Genomic DNA, 14,043 nt, shown 5'->3' with positions numbered 1-14,043 from the left:
TAGAAATTAAAATATTTCTACAAAATATATGAACATGTTTCTAAAATATTTCTGAATGATTTAATTCATTACTCCTGTTTGAAATGTTGGATACAAAAATTTAAATTTAGAATTTTGTTGTTGAATAATCTTCTTTACTGAATAACCTTCTTTACTGAATATATCATGAATATGTTATACATCTCAAGATCATTACAAACAAGCTGCTCTTTCTTATCCACATGTATTACTTAGCTTTCCAGCCATCTTTATATTTAAATAGCACATTCTTGGTAATCAGTGGTTAAAGATAGAAAAATTTGAGTGTACACATACATATGTAATAAGCACCAACACTCACCCCTATTATTTCTAACCTAGATACAGTCAATTGAATATTTTATTGAATTTTATGTTAATATTATTTCTACAAACACTAATTCTGTAATCAAGGAATCACATCTGTGTCTTTGATTATACCTGGTATTGAATATGTATCACTTTTTAAGACTGGGTTACAATGGTTATATACCCAACTGGTACTATTCCTCTCTATGATTTGTTTGGATCCTGGAGTATGCTAGACATCACGGAAAGGATCATACATTTCATCATATTTGTTATATTTATCTTTTGAAATATAAGAACGCTTATACTAGGAACTGATAAATAACTATAGATACCAGTTCTTTCATAAGGTATAACTTAGTTGACTTTACATACATAAGAAGTAATGTGATTTTGAGGTGAAGGCCAAGCTATATTTTCCATTCTTTCTGAAATACAGAGTCTCAGAAAGCCTCATAAGTTTTGGAGAAAGCTTTGAGAGTTTCAGCAGAGTGCTGAACAGAAGCAAGCTTTGAAGTGACTGCACCTAATTTCTTACAACAGATATTTTACAATTAGAACAGACGGCATTATTGTTCACAAAATTTTAATGTGGTATATTTAATCAGGGAGGCAGAGGTGTTTCCAAATACAATTACATCATCCAATTAATATTTAACACAAATTCTGACATGAATAAAAATGAATTAACATGTGGGAAATAAAATGGAGATGAATAGGATTAATAATGCAAAATTCAGAATAAATGCATTTATTTTAATTACTTGAATACAGATACCAAATTTTATACACAAGTGGGATATACCACTATCCCTTCCTGACACTTTGTTCGAAAAGACTCGTGTGATGTCCTTGGACGATATCCACGTTTACACTTGAATTCAATATAATCCTCTGTTTTGGAATATAATTTGTGGTCATATTTCCATTTTAACTCTATGTTATGTTCATTCATGCTCTCCTGTGAGATCACACATGCCTCTGTAAGGAGAAAAAATGAACATAAATATTAACACAAAACCTCTTTTTGTTTTTATTGACACAAAACCTCTTTCCATATACCTCTAGGTTTTCAATAGTATATTTAATACTGACTCAGGAACGCTTTCTCAAAACATACTTTAAACCATCTCTATGAAAAAAAGTGTAATGTAGATTTTTAAATGTGAAAATATAAGTGTTACATTTAAGGGGTGATAATAAATAAGTGTTACATTTAAGGGGTGATAATAAACAAGTGTTACATTTAAGGGGTGATAATAATTTTACTATCAAAGATTCATTATGTGAATTATCAACTCAAGCATCTTGAATTTATATACCTTCCATGACTGCAATATTTGAATAATAATTTCCTAATCTTGGTCTTCACACATATTTGTGTTTGGCAGTCAAGCACTAAACAGATTAGTTATTTGTTAATCCAATAAATTGTCAGAAACACAAAAAATTATCTTTTCACTATAATTTTCCAGGAACCATGGAATATTGAAGTACTTACCCAAGCACTTTGGTGGTTCTGACCACTGCCCATTCCTACATGTTACATGTGGGTTGCCCTGAAGTTCGTAGTAGGACTTGCATTCATACTCCAGAGACGTTCCTGAAGCATATTCTGCTCGTGGAAATGTGACCAAATCTCCGTTGTCTATACCTGGAGGAATCCCACATTTTGCCTTGGGATCTACAAAATGTTATTTATTGAGAGACCACATCAACTTACAGGTTAAATTAAGGCCAATAAAACTAGAGCACAATATATGATATCAAGGCATTGATGATTTCTTAAAGATAAAATGTTTTACTAAAGAAATTCTTATCAAATATAGTGAGAATTTTACCACTTCTAAGCCTGTCCTTTCACCCCACACTAAATCACATGCTAAGTATTTATATATTTGCTTTGTAATATTCCAATATTAAATGTTGTTCTTTTTCTATGATTCAATATTTAATATAGGATAACTAAGATAAGCAGGCAAAAGTTCTTGTTTCAGATAACATACTTTAGTTTCCTTTGGGTCTGTAGATATTTTTCTTGACTTTCATTTTTATTACTTAAGAGGCATCAAGTTATTGAAAATTTTCAATGAATGCAATTTGTGTAAAGTGAAAAGTTGTGCTATATTTTGTTATCCTCTAATGGACTAGATGTGGTAAAAATACTTCCGCCTATTTCTTCTGCATATTAAAACTAATAATTCTGAATATACTATGTAGAATGAAATTAAGAAGGCTCAGAAAGGGGTAGAGAAGAATAGATAGGAATGAGGGACTCAAGAATACCATGAGATAACATGGCACCTATTCCTTTTCCTGTGGGGTCAGTGGAGGCCAGGGGAAGCCTGAGCTTGCATCCTGGATGACAGTCGTGGAGGTGAATGAGTTAGAAGTCTTAAGTAATATTCAAGGTCCAACCTTTTTTTTTTAAAGACTTGTTTTTTTTATTTCTCTCCGCCCCCTCTGCCCCGCCCCCCGCCCCGAGTTGTCTGTTCCCTGTGTCCATTTGCTTCGTGTTCATTTTGGTCGCTTCTGTTGTTGTCAGCAGCACAGGAATCTGTGTCTCTTTTAGTTGTGTCATCTAGTTGTGGCAGCTCTCTGTGTGTGTGGCACCATTCCTGGGCAAGCTGCACTTTCTTTCGCGCTGGGCGGCTCTCCTTACGGGGTGCACTCCTTGCGCGTGGGGCTCCCCTATGCAGGGGACGCCCCTGCGTGGCAGGGCACTCCTTGCGCGCAAGGACTGGGCATGGGCCAGCTACACACGGGTCAAGGAGGCCCAGGGTTTGAACCGTGAACCTCCCATGTCGTAGGCAGACGCCCTATCCATTGGGCCAATTCTGCTTCCCTAGGAGGAGTATTCTTCAGGAACATAGGGGAAATAAAGATATCCTCAGACATAGAAAAACTAAGAGGGTTTATCTCCAGCACATCTACCTTTAAAGAGGAGCAAAAGTAATTTCTTCAAATACTAAAAAAAAGATAAGCGAAGGAGGATTGAGATTTCAAGAAGAATCCATGATCTTACTGATAAAATTAAGAATAGACATAATAGACTATTTTTCTAATCATGAATTTTGTAAGTGATCTTTGATGACAGAAGCAAAATCATACCATCTTTTGAGGTTCTCAGTGTATGTAGAGGAATTATTTGTTATTTCTATATTAAAAATGTGGGGAAGATAAATGGCCTTTAATGGAAGTAAGGTTTCCATACTTTATTTGTAGAAATACTGCAATGACCGATATAGGCCATTATACATTTTGTCAAACCTATAATTTGTGAGGTGCAATATAAAATCTATAATGTAAACTATATTCCATGAACAGTAGCAATGCTTCAATAGGGATCTTCAATTGTAACTAATATACCACAGTAACAAAAGATGTTGTTAATGTGGGAAAGTGGGGGTGGTGGAGGAGGTGGGGCATATGGGAATCCCCTAGATTTTTGAAATAACATTTCTGTAATCTAAAGCTTCTTTAAAAATAGAACATATATATATTTTTTAAATGCTAATGGCAATTTAGAGTGATGTTTTCTATGTACATATTAAATAAATAGAACAACTGCTAAAAAATAGAACTATACAAAAAGTTATCTCAAAAACCATATAGAAAAGTCAAAGTGAAATTATATAAATGATCAAGAAACTCATAAGGAAGAAAAGAAACTGGAATTGGGAAAAAGAAATGGATGAAACAAGCACAAAAAAAATAAGAAAATAGCATATTATTTATTAACATTTCAAGGATTATTTATAAGACCAAGAAGGAATATGTGAAAATAAAGCAATACCCAACTATATGCTGTCTATAAAATACTCCAGTCAAACATAAAAACATAAGCACACTCAAAGTAAAAGATTAGAAATAATTAACCATGTAAACCTTTAACTTAACAAAATAGAAGTGAATAATATAATAATACTATCTCCTTTGCTGGTCCCTCTTATCTCAGAAGCTCTAATTCGAACTACCAAGATACTAAGCATCAAGACCTATTTTGCACATTCAACAAATTAAACACCATGACCAAGTGGGATTCATTCCTGGTGTGCAAGGATGGTTCAACATAAGAAAATCAAATTAATGTAATACAGCACATAAACAGATTAAAGGGAAAAAAACACATGATCATATCTATAGGTGCAGAAAAAGTATTCAATAAAATACAGCACCCTTTCTTGATAAAAACACTGCAAAAGATAGGAATAGAAGGAAACTTTCTCAACATGATAAAGGGTATATATGAAAAAATACAGCTAATATCATTTACCATGGCGAATTCCTAAAATCTTTCCTTTTAAGATCAGGAACAAGGCGAGGATGCCCACAATCGCACCTTCTATTTAACATTGTTACAAGTCCTTGCTTGTAACTGAGGCAAAAAACAGATATAAAAGGGATCTAAATAGGAAAGGAAGAAGTCAAAATTTCACTATTTGCAGATAACATGATCCTATACCTAGAAAACCCTGAGAAGTATACAACAAAGCTTCTAGAACTTATAAAGGAGTTCAGTAAAGTCACAGGTTATAAAATCAATCTACAAAAATCAGTAGCATTTCTGTACACTGATGATAAGCAATCTGAGGAAATGAAGAAACAAATACCATTTACAATAGTAAATAGAAAAAATCAAATACCAAAAAAATCAAATACATCTTTAAAGATGTAAAAGACTTATACACAGCAAACTACACAACACTGTGCAAGGAAATCAAAAGAAGAACTAAATAAATGGAAGAATATTCCCTGTTCATGGATAGGAAAACTAAATATTATTAAGGTGTCCATCCTACCAAAACTGATCTACAGATTCAATGCAATTCCAATAAAAAATCAACACAACATTTTTTAACAAACTAGAATAACTATGAAATTTATTTGGAAAGGAAAGAGACCCCGAATAGCTAAAAACATATTGCAAAAGAAAAATGAAATTGGAGGAATGACACTACCTGACTTCAAAACATATTTCAAAGCTACAGCAGTGAAAACAGCGTGGTATTGGCTCAAAAGTAGACACACTGACCAATGGAATATAAATGGAGAAGTCTGATACAGATCCTCATATATACAGTCAACTGATATTCTACAAGGCCATCAAACCCACTCAACTGGGACAGAATGGCCCTTCAAAAAATGGTGCCTAGAGAATTGGATATCCATATGCTAAAGAAGGAAAGAGGATTACCATCTCACACCTTATACAAAAATCAACTCAAGATGGCTGAAAGACCTAAATATAAGAGCCAAGACCATAACGACCTTAGAAAATAATGTAGGGAAGCACCTACAGGACCTTGTAATAGGAAATGGCTTCATGAACTTCACACCCAAAGCACGAGCAGCAAAAGAGCAAATAGATAAATGGGACTTCCTCAAATTTAAAGCCTTTTGCACCTCAAAGGAATTTGTCAAGACAATGAAAAGCAAGCTTACCAAATGGGAGTAAATATTTGGCAACCGTATATCTGATAGGCGACTTACATATATAAAGTCGCCTGCATATATAAAGAACTCCTATATCTCAAAAATAAAAAGACAAACAACCCATTTGATAAATGGGCAAAAGACCTAAAGAGCACTTCTCCAAAGAAATACAAATTGTGAAAAAGCACATGAAAAAATGTTCAAAATCACTAGCTATTAGGGAACAGAAAATCAAAACTACAATGAGATACCATCTTACCCCCATAAGACTGGCAGTGATCAAAAAAACAGAAGACTACAAGTGCTGGAGAGGATGTGGTGGAATGGGAACACTCATCCACTGCTGGTGGGAATACAGAGGGATCCAGTCATTCTGGAGGACAGTTTGGCGTTTCTCAAAATGATAGCTATAGATTTGCCATATGACCCAGCTATTCCACTGCTGGGTATATACCCAGAGGAACAGAAAAATAAGGACACAAACCAATATATGCACACCAATGTTCATAGCAGCATTATTCACTATTGCCAAAAGTTGGAATCAACCCAAATGCCCATTAACAGATGAATGGATAAATGAAATGTGGCATATAAATACAATGGAATACTACTCAGCTATAAGAAAGAATACAATACAAACACACGTGATAACATGGATGAATCTTGAGGACCTTATGTTGAGTGAAGCAAGCCAGGCATTGAAGGACAAATACTACATGACCTCTCTGATATGAAACAAGCAAATCAAGTTGTCTCAGAGAACTAGAGACTGGAAGATAGGCTTAAAGAAACTTTGAGGGGGGAGAGGAAGGTTGCGAGCTGACGCCTACATGGGTGAAGTCTATGATAAACTGGAGGTCTCACTTGTTCTATCTTGTCCAGGCAGGAAATCAATATTTTTGAGTGTCAGTCACACAACATTAAATGAAAGTGAATCTTACCAAAAAAATTAAAAATTTTTAAAAATTTAAAAAATTTAAAAATATAATAAAAAGACCTTTTTGCTAGACATGCTAATTCTCTGAATGTGCTTAATTAATCACATGCAGTTAGATGTAATTCATATGCTGAAAATGCCAAAATTAATATCACATCCTATGATCACTTCCAAGTGTCTATTCTAAATATCAAATCCCCTATCTCTTAGGTCTGAGAAATATTACTAAGGTATATTTTACACATTTATTCCTAAGGAAATAACTCAGTGTCTTAATGCTGAGGGTAGAGACTTATCTAAGATTCAAACTGCTTCTTTAACATAATCCAATCATTCCTAAAACAAACATATCAAATTACTGGTTTACATCCCGGGGGTCACAGGATGGAGGAGTGTGGGGAGCCACCCCCTGTGAAATCTATTTCCAGCCTCCAACAACATGGGTGGATTTCACAACTACCTCAGCCCTGCCCCTCCATTTCCTTCTTCTTCTTCCTCCTTGTTCTTTGTTCTCCCCTTCCCGCCACAACTCTGGTGACCACAGCAAGCACGCATGCGCAAAGCACAAAACTCTGCAGACCCGGCACAAACTTTCAGCCAATCCCCTCATTGAACGTCTGCCACCCGCAAAACCAGCCTACCACCTATGGACACGCTCCCTTCCCTCAGTATAAATTCCCATGTTCTACCCACAATAAACGAGACTTGATCAGAACCCTGTCTTGCCTCCATTCTTCTCTCGACTCCTGCCCCTTCCCCTGCTTCTTCCCACAGGCCCCTGGACTTGCCCCCACCGGTTCGGGCAAGTGGCACCCTATGTGGATGGGACCCGGGGAAGAAGCAAGCTGACACAACGGAAAACCTGGCCAGGTGATCTACACGAACTCAGAAGACCTGCAAATTCTTGGGCGGAAGACCTGAGCACTCAGCTTGGGCAGAAGACCTGACAATCAGCTTGGGCGGAGGAGATCTTCAGAGGACTGCCTATCTTCTGAAGACTGTCTCAGTGAGTGATTGGCTATAATGGGGCAGGGATCCTCTAGTAATAGTTCCCTTTTCCTATCTGGCCTGCAGGCCGCGCTTAAGACAAGAGAAGTAAAGGTTAATTTTAAAGAACTCTCTAAATTCTTTGCCTTCCTAAAAAAGTTTATCCCTGGTTTCCACAGGAAGGGAGCTTTTACAACTCATAAAGGAACTACAGCAGCTAAATGAATTACAACACCATAAATACAGAAAGGCAGTTAACCACAATCCTTTTATTGCCTTCCCGCCCACCTACACCTGCTTAGAAAGGCTACCCAGGCATGCATCCCCTGCGGTGATACAAAACCCCCCCCCCCTTTTTTGCATAACCTGTCACCGAGAGGCAAACCCGAGGGGCAAAACAATGAGGCAGATAATGAGGCAGATGGTGAGGTGAAGGTACTTTGTGTGCATTCCACTTTCCCCTTTAAATCTTTAAAACATCTTAAAACCCCGCCTCCACCTATGGGCCCACTGCTCCGTAACAGGCTCGGGAGATTATGAAGGCACTGTGCAACAAGCAAGATATGACCCCAGCCTTTTCTCCCAAATTCAAACCGCGGCCCTTAGAGCCTGGAAAAGGCTGCCTACAAAAGAACGCCCTGCCTCCTCCCTCACTACTATTAAGCAGTGGCCAGAGAAACCCTTTTCACATTTTGTAGGCAGATTGTGTACGGCTGCAGAAAGACTGTTTGGTGATACCAATACAGAAACAGACTATGTAAAGCAAATTGCCTTTGTAAATGCAAATGCGGCTTATCAGGCTGCAGTTAGACCTTATAGAAAGAAGGAGAACTTGTCTGGTTACATCAGGCTTTGTTCTGAAATTGGCCCTGCCTACCAACAAGGACTTGCTATGGCAAAAGCTTTTACAGCCACAGTAAAAAAAGTCGCTGTCAGTCCCAAACCAACATGCAGGGTAAACCTCTCCCTCCCCATCAGGGAAACGGGAGGCAGGGCCAGCTACAGGCCCTGAAATCCTTTCACAATCCTTTGGGCTCCCTGCTGTCTACATGACAATGTAGCTCTGGGCTAGTGAAGGCTAATATAGTTAATCCACTGGAAAGAGAGAGAAACGTGGCAACATTTGTGTTTTGTTTTGTTTCCATTCTAGTTCTGATTGGGCTTGCTTGACCAAGATAATAAAATTGGTACCAAATTTTTATCAAGGTCTAAAAGGAATTTTCAGTTTTAAATCAATAGTTTTCTCCAGAACTTCAAGTCTCAGTATAGTCTTACAGTAATAATCCAAAAATGTGTGTTAATGGTCTGTCTAAACTGCAAAATAAAAACTTAACTACATTTATGCTGCTCAAGTTATTTTAACTGATTGCTGATAACTAATAATGTTTCTAAGCACAAGCCTGCATATTACAGGCGACATGAATTTCAGAAGAAATCTTAAGAGGTACAATCTAAGATGTGCTATATAACAGAGGATTTAAAAGCAGCTATCCCAAGAAAGTAAGAATTATGAGTCGATTGTAAATAAATTGTATGTTTCTGTTAATGTGTTATAATTGTTTTGTGTTTGTCTGTCTGTTCATTCAATGTCAGTGTATATTGTGATACCTCCGGATGGTAAATATAAATTAGTAGAAATTTTTAAAAGAGCTCTATTCAAATGGCCAAAAATTAAATAAGCACTTATATTAATACTTAAGTTTATTATATTAATACATAAGTTTAAATGTTAATAAGATATCTACAATAATAAAAATTGTAAGTCTTGATTAACAAAATTAACTGTAAGTCTTCATAAAAGGTTGTTCTTGCCTAGATTGAAATAAATAACTTATTTTTCTTCACAGATAATATGAAGAATGTAAAACTGAAATGAATATTTGGTTAAAAGTTTGTGACAATGCTAACTGAAATTTAATAAGTTTTGCAAAAAGGTGTATTTTGTCCTAAAGTAGGATGGCTAATTTTCATAAACTCATGGAACTTAATTTGCATGTGGCAAATTGTAGAAGGTATTGCAATAACTTCAAGTAAGGGAATGTGTTCTGTAAAGGTAAAATCTGTCTTAAAATGATATAATTATAGTCTATATGGTTATAAATAATTATAAAAGGTCTTATGAAGCATTGTTTACATTAAAATGTTTAGGTGGTTAATTCCAAAAGGTCATTATTAAACAAACCTGAATTAATAATAATAATAATCAAAGGTAATTTTATAACAGGAAAGATTGACAGCAGCCAGCCTCCCTTCACAACTTGCTTCTAGAAAACTGTTTCTGATATTGCATGCTACTAAGTATTTAAAGAAAAGTTCATTATTTTAACAAGCTTGTTTAGTGTTCATGGTATTATGTTATAAAAGGTTTGCTTGATAACTTTGTATGTAGGCTATATGGAATGTGTTTTTATTATTAAGGAAACAGAAGATGATTTTGTCCTGAGATAAAATGATTGATTATTGGAAAGAGTAGAGTGTGGGACAAACCCTGAGTGAATACTGGAAGTGCAGAAGGTTGGTGGAAAAGGAATTTTTACAGTTAAAGTTAAATATAATTTAATGGATCTATCCATAAAATTTTAAAGGCTTTAGTATCAAGTAGTATGCTGATGCAAAGTTGAAAATTTTTATTCTTTCTCAAGGCCTCTTATCATTAATCTGTTTTGGTAAAAGTTCTTATCCTCAATAATCAGTATACAAAGAAAGTCTGTCTTGTCAAAATAGCTTCTCGTGCTTCTTGTGTTATCGTTTCCTCGGTGTTCCAACAGGGGAAGGTTTTGTCTCTTTTGAAGGAACGTAATGTTCAGAACTGCTTTCTCAAAACCTAATCCTGAACAGTAGCCTTTTATTCCAAACTAATTATAAGAGATTTGTTCTTTTACCTTGAAAGAAAAATTAAAGTAATAATTGAGTTCATTTAATATGTTATAAGTTAAATAAAAGGTGTTTTACAGTGTTATAAAATTAACAAGTTTTTTCTTTCCTTAAACCCTCTATTAATTAAAGTTGTATGAATAAAAGGTTTCTATAAATGCTTAAGAGTGTATAAAGTTACCAATATTTCAGCATATTATTAAAGAAAAGTACAATGTGGTTAATTATGGTTTTAATTATTATGAAAGAGTATGTGTCACAGAAACAACCTCTTATCATAGATTAAAGTGACAACACTAGTATGCAGCAATCCCAAACACTGCTAGTTTGTTGCAAAAAGTTAAAGTCCAGCTGTATTGCTATCACTTTGTTTTAAAACTTGCTAAGACTTTCCTTAGTGTCTTCTTAGACAAATCAAGCCAGCTGCATTCCTCTATCTATAAAAAACCCAACAATAAACTTTTGCAGTGCTTTTCAGGACTATGTGCATAGCCCAACCATCTTGTACAGTATTTACTGATAGTAATAGTAATAAAAAAGCAGCATACGTTATTTCTCAAAAAGAACAGGCTTGGCAGACTCCATTCACGTCTGCTCAGCGTACTGAACTTGCTGCCATCATTAAGGTGTTAACAATATTTAAGGAACCTTTGAATATTGTCTCTGATTCTGAATATGTATGCCTTACTGTTAAGCATATTGAAACAGCTCATATCTTTGCTAATGATGAGTTATCTCAACTTTTTGCTGACTTGCAACATCTCATTAAGTTAAGACAGCATCCTATTTACATTACTCATATACGCTCTCATACCTCTTTGCCTAGTCCTATGACAGCAAATAATGCTCAAGCTGATTTATTGGTAGGGTGTTTACAAGTGCTCGTGATTACCATGCTTTAATTCATATTAATGCTAAAGGCCTGCAAAATAAATATCAAAAGTTAACAAAACTACAGGCCAAGAAATTATTCGCATCTGTTCTACTTGTGGACCACTAACAGCGGTGCCTTTTCAGGCTGAAATTAATCCCAGAGGCCTAACTCCTAATCAATTATGGCAGATGGATGTTACTCACATACCATCCTTTAGTAAACTACAATATGTTCATGTTTATATTAACACTCATTCTCATTTTATGTGGGCTACTGCTCAAAGTAGAGAATGGCTTCATCATGTTCGTTCACATCTATAGTCTGCTTTTGCTGTAATGGGATGCCCTCTAAAAATTAATAATACACCTTCTTACATTAGTAAATCCTTTGAATCTTTCCTTTTAAAATATGGTATTCAATATGTTGCTAATATTCCTTATAATCCTACAGGTTAAGCCATAGTTGAATGCAGCCATCATACCCTAAAAACTATGCTTTTAAAACAAAAAGGGGGTGATAATGTTATTATGACACCAAAAGATCAATTAGCAAAAGCTTTATTTACTTTAAATTTTCTTAATGTTTATAATTCATTAACACCTGTGGAATGTCACTTAGAAAATGTCAAACATCTACAGTAGACACAGGAATTGAAAATCAACCAATATTCTAGAAAGATATTTTAAGCAATGAATGGAAAAAAAAGGCAGGATTAAAGTAAGGGGGTGAGGCTATGCTCTTATCATTTCAGAAAATGGAGAACAAATTTAGTTATCTGCGAAAAGTATTAAACCCCAGAATGAAGAGATGGAGTCTTCTACAACTTCTGATGATGGTGATCATAAGTAATAAGGAAGCTGCCAGTAATTACACTTATTAGGCCTATATACCTAACCCCCCATTACTTAGAGTGTTAACCTGGAAAAATCCATTCTTTCATATATATCTGAATAAAACCTATATATTCCCTATACCAACTGATAATCGATTGCCAATTAAACCCTATAAAGAAAAAGAATCGATAATCTCATATTACCATTTGATTATCAACCTTTATGCATTAGTAACCATCCTTCCTGTATGTAGGTTAAAAATCAGGCCATAATTATCTTCAAAAATAGTAATACTCAGTTTATTGTGACTTTATTTCCCTCTTACGATTTAATCATGACTAAAAATCCTATTTATGATTTTCTGCAAAAAGACAGTAGGGATAAAGGAAGGCAAGAATGCCATATAGGAAGAGAATCTCTCATTTTTAATGATTCCTATGGAATAGTGTGGGAAAGTGCCCCTATGGGGAGTCCCATTGAATATAATGACAGATTTATTTGGCATGGTCTAAATAGTAAAGGACAACAAAAAATAATTCTTACTAAAAATAATAGTGTTTGGAAACAGATAGGGAAATGAATCCCTTCTCCATGGTGTAATATTACATCTATACACAAGCAGAAGAATCTGTGGAAAGTTTTTCTAGGAATAGCTCCTACTATAGAATGGATTGGGAATAATAGTAAGAATGGTCAATATCTGCATTTAAATCAAATTCATCTTCAGGCATGTGTAAGAGATCCTTATGTGTTTGTGGTTGGAAAATTAACTATAACCCAAAAATGCTCTATTCTATAAAAATGAGGCCTTGCATCCTAGTAGCCATTACCCCACAACTAACATACTATGGAGAAGGCAGACTAAAATTTTACTATCCCCATCTGTGTCAAAGAGAGCCGCCTTCCTCCCTATATTGGTTAAAAAAAAAAAAAAAAAAAAATTAGCCTCACAGGTTCAGTTGCTGCAGCTGCCACAGCACATGGTGCTCTTGGTCATGGCCTCATCAGCTTGCAATACTTTAAACAACAACGACAAATTAGCCTAGAATCCAGTGCGCAGTCTCTTGACTCTCTGCAGCGGCAACTAACATCGCTCGCCCAAGTAGCCTTACAAAACCGTAGGACCTTAAACTTACTCACAGCTGAAAAAGGAGGAACCTGCCTCTTTCTCCAGGAGGAATGCTGCTACTATATAAATGAATCTGGTATTGTTGAGCAAAATGTTAAGAAATTGTGAGAATTGCAGGAAGGAATACTGCCCTCCCAATCAACCTCCTCGTCTGCCTGGCTCACCTCTCCCCTCGAGACCTGCCTAGGTCCCCTCCTCAGCCCCCTAATCACTCTCCTTTTAATCTGTGCATTTGCACCTTGCCTTCTTAAATTCCTCCAAGAAAGGATGAAGCAAATCTCTGCCCACGTGATGTTTCTTGCCGCTGTTTGTCAATACCAGCCTATCTGGACCGAAGAACAACCAACCAACCTTTGAAAATGCAAATCTCTTATGTTGCCTTTGCCAACTTGTACCCTAATGGCGTTTTCTTGCCTGTTCTTCCTGCCCACGGTCACAACTGCCCCTAACGCAGCTAACCCTTCTCTGTTTAATTAATATCTCTGAACAGCTTCGGTAAGGAAAACAGCTTCAGTGAGGTGTTTAGTGGCTCAAACGAGCAGCAGGTGCCCTAGCCAAACAAGACCAGGGTGGGTGTGGCCTCACCCACTAATCTCAGTACATCATGCATGTCATGCATGCTGTAGAGCTTCCCGCTATAGCTTAC

The 14,043-nt window shown here is 35.9% G+C and overlaps 1 protein-coding gene across 2 annotated transcripts in view; it reads right to left on the bottom strand.

Moving 5' to 3' along the window:
* Positions 1 to 896: 896 nt before the first annotated feature.
* Positions 897 to 14,043, bottom strand: part of LOC101431379 (complement factor H-like) — a 74,178-nt gene continuing 61,031 nt past the window's right edge. The window contains exons 21-22 of one of the 2 annotated variants that reach the window (XM_004476364.5): positions 1,829 to 2,011; positions 897 to 1,308 (exon numbers count right to left, since the gene is read on the bottom strand). In XM_004476364.5, the coding sequence (XP_004476421.3) occupies positions 1,112 to 1,308; positions 1,829 to 2,011 (380 nt within the window). In that variant the 3' untranslated portion in view covers positions 897 to 1,111. Of the gene's footprint in view, positions 1,309 to 1,828; positions 2,012 to 10,299; positions 10,570 to 14,043 lie in introns of those variants that run through there. The other variant, XM_058274907.2, reaches the window with a different exon arrangement.

This window comes from Dasypus novemcinctus, chromosome 13 (assembly GCF_030445035.2).
Source record: "Dasypus novemcinctus isolate mDasNov1 chromosome 13, mDasNov1.1.hap2, whole genome shotgun sequence".
Classification (NCBI taxonomy): domain Eukaryota; kingdom Metazoa; phylum Chordata; class Mammalia; order Cingulata; family Dasypodidae; genus Dasypus; species Dasypus novemcinctus.
Note: the sequence above shows the minus strand (reverse complement) of the source record. Positions and strands in the feature narration are given on the sequence as shown.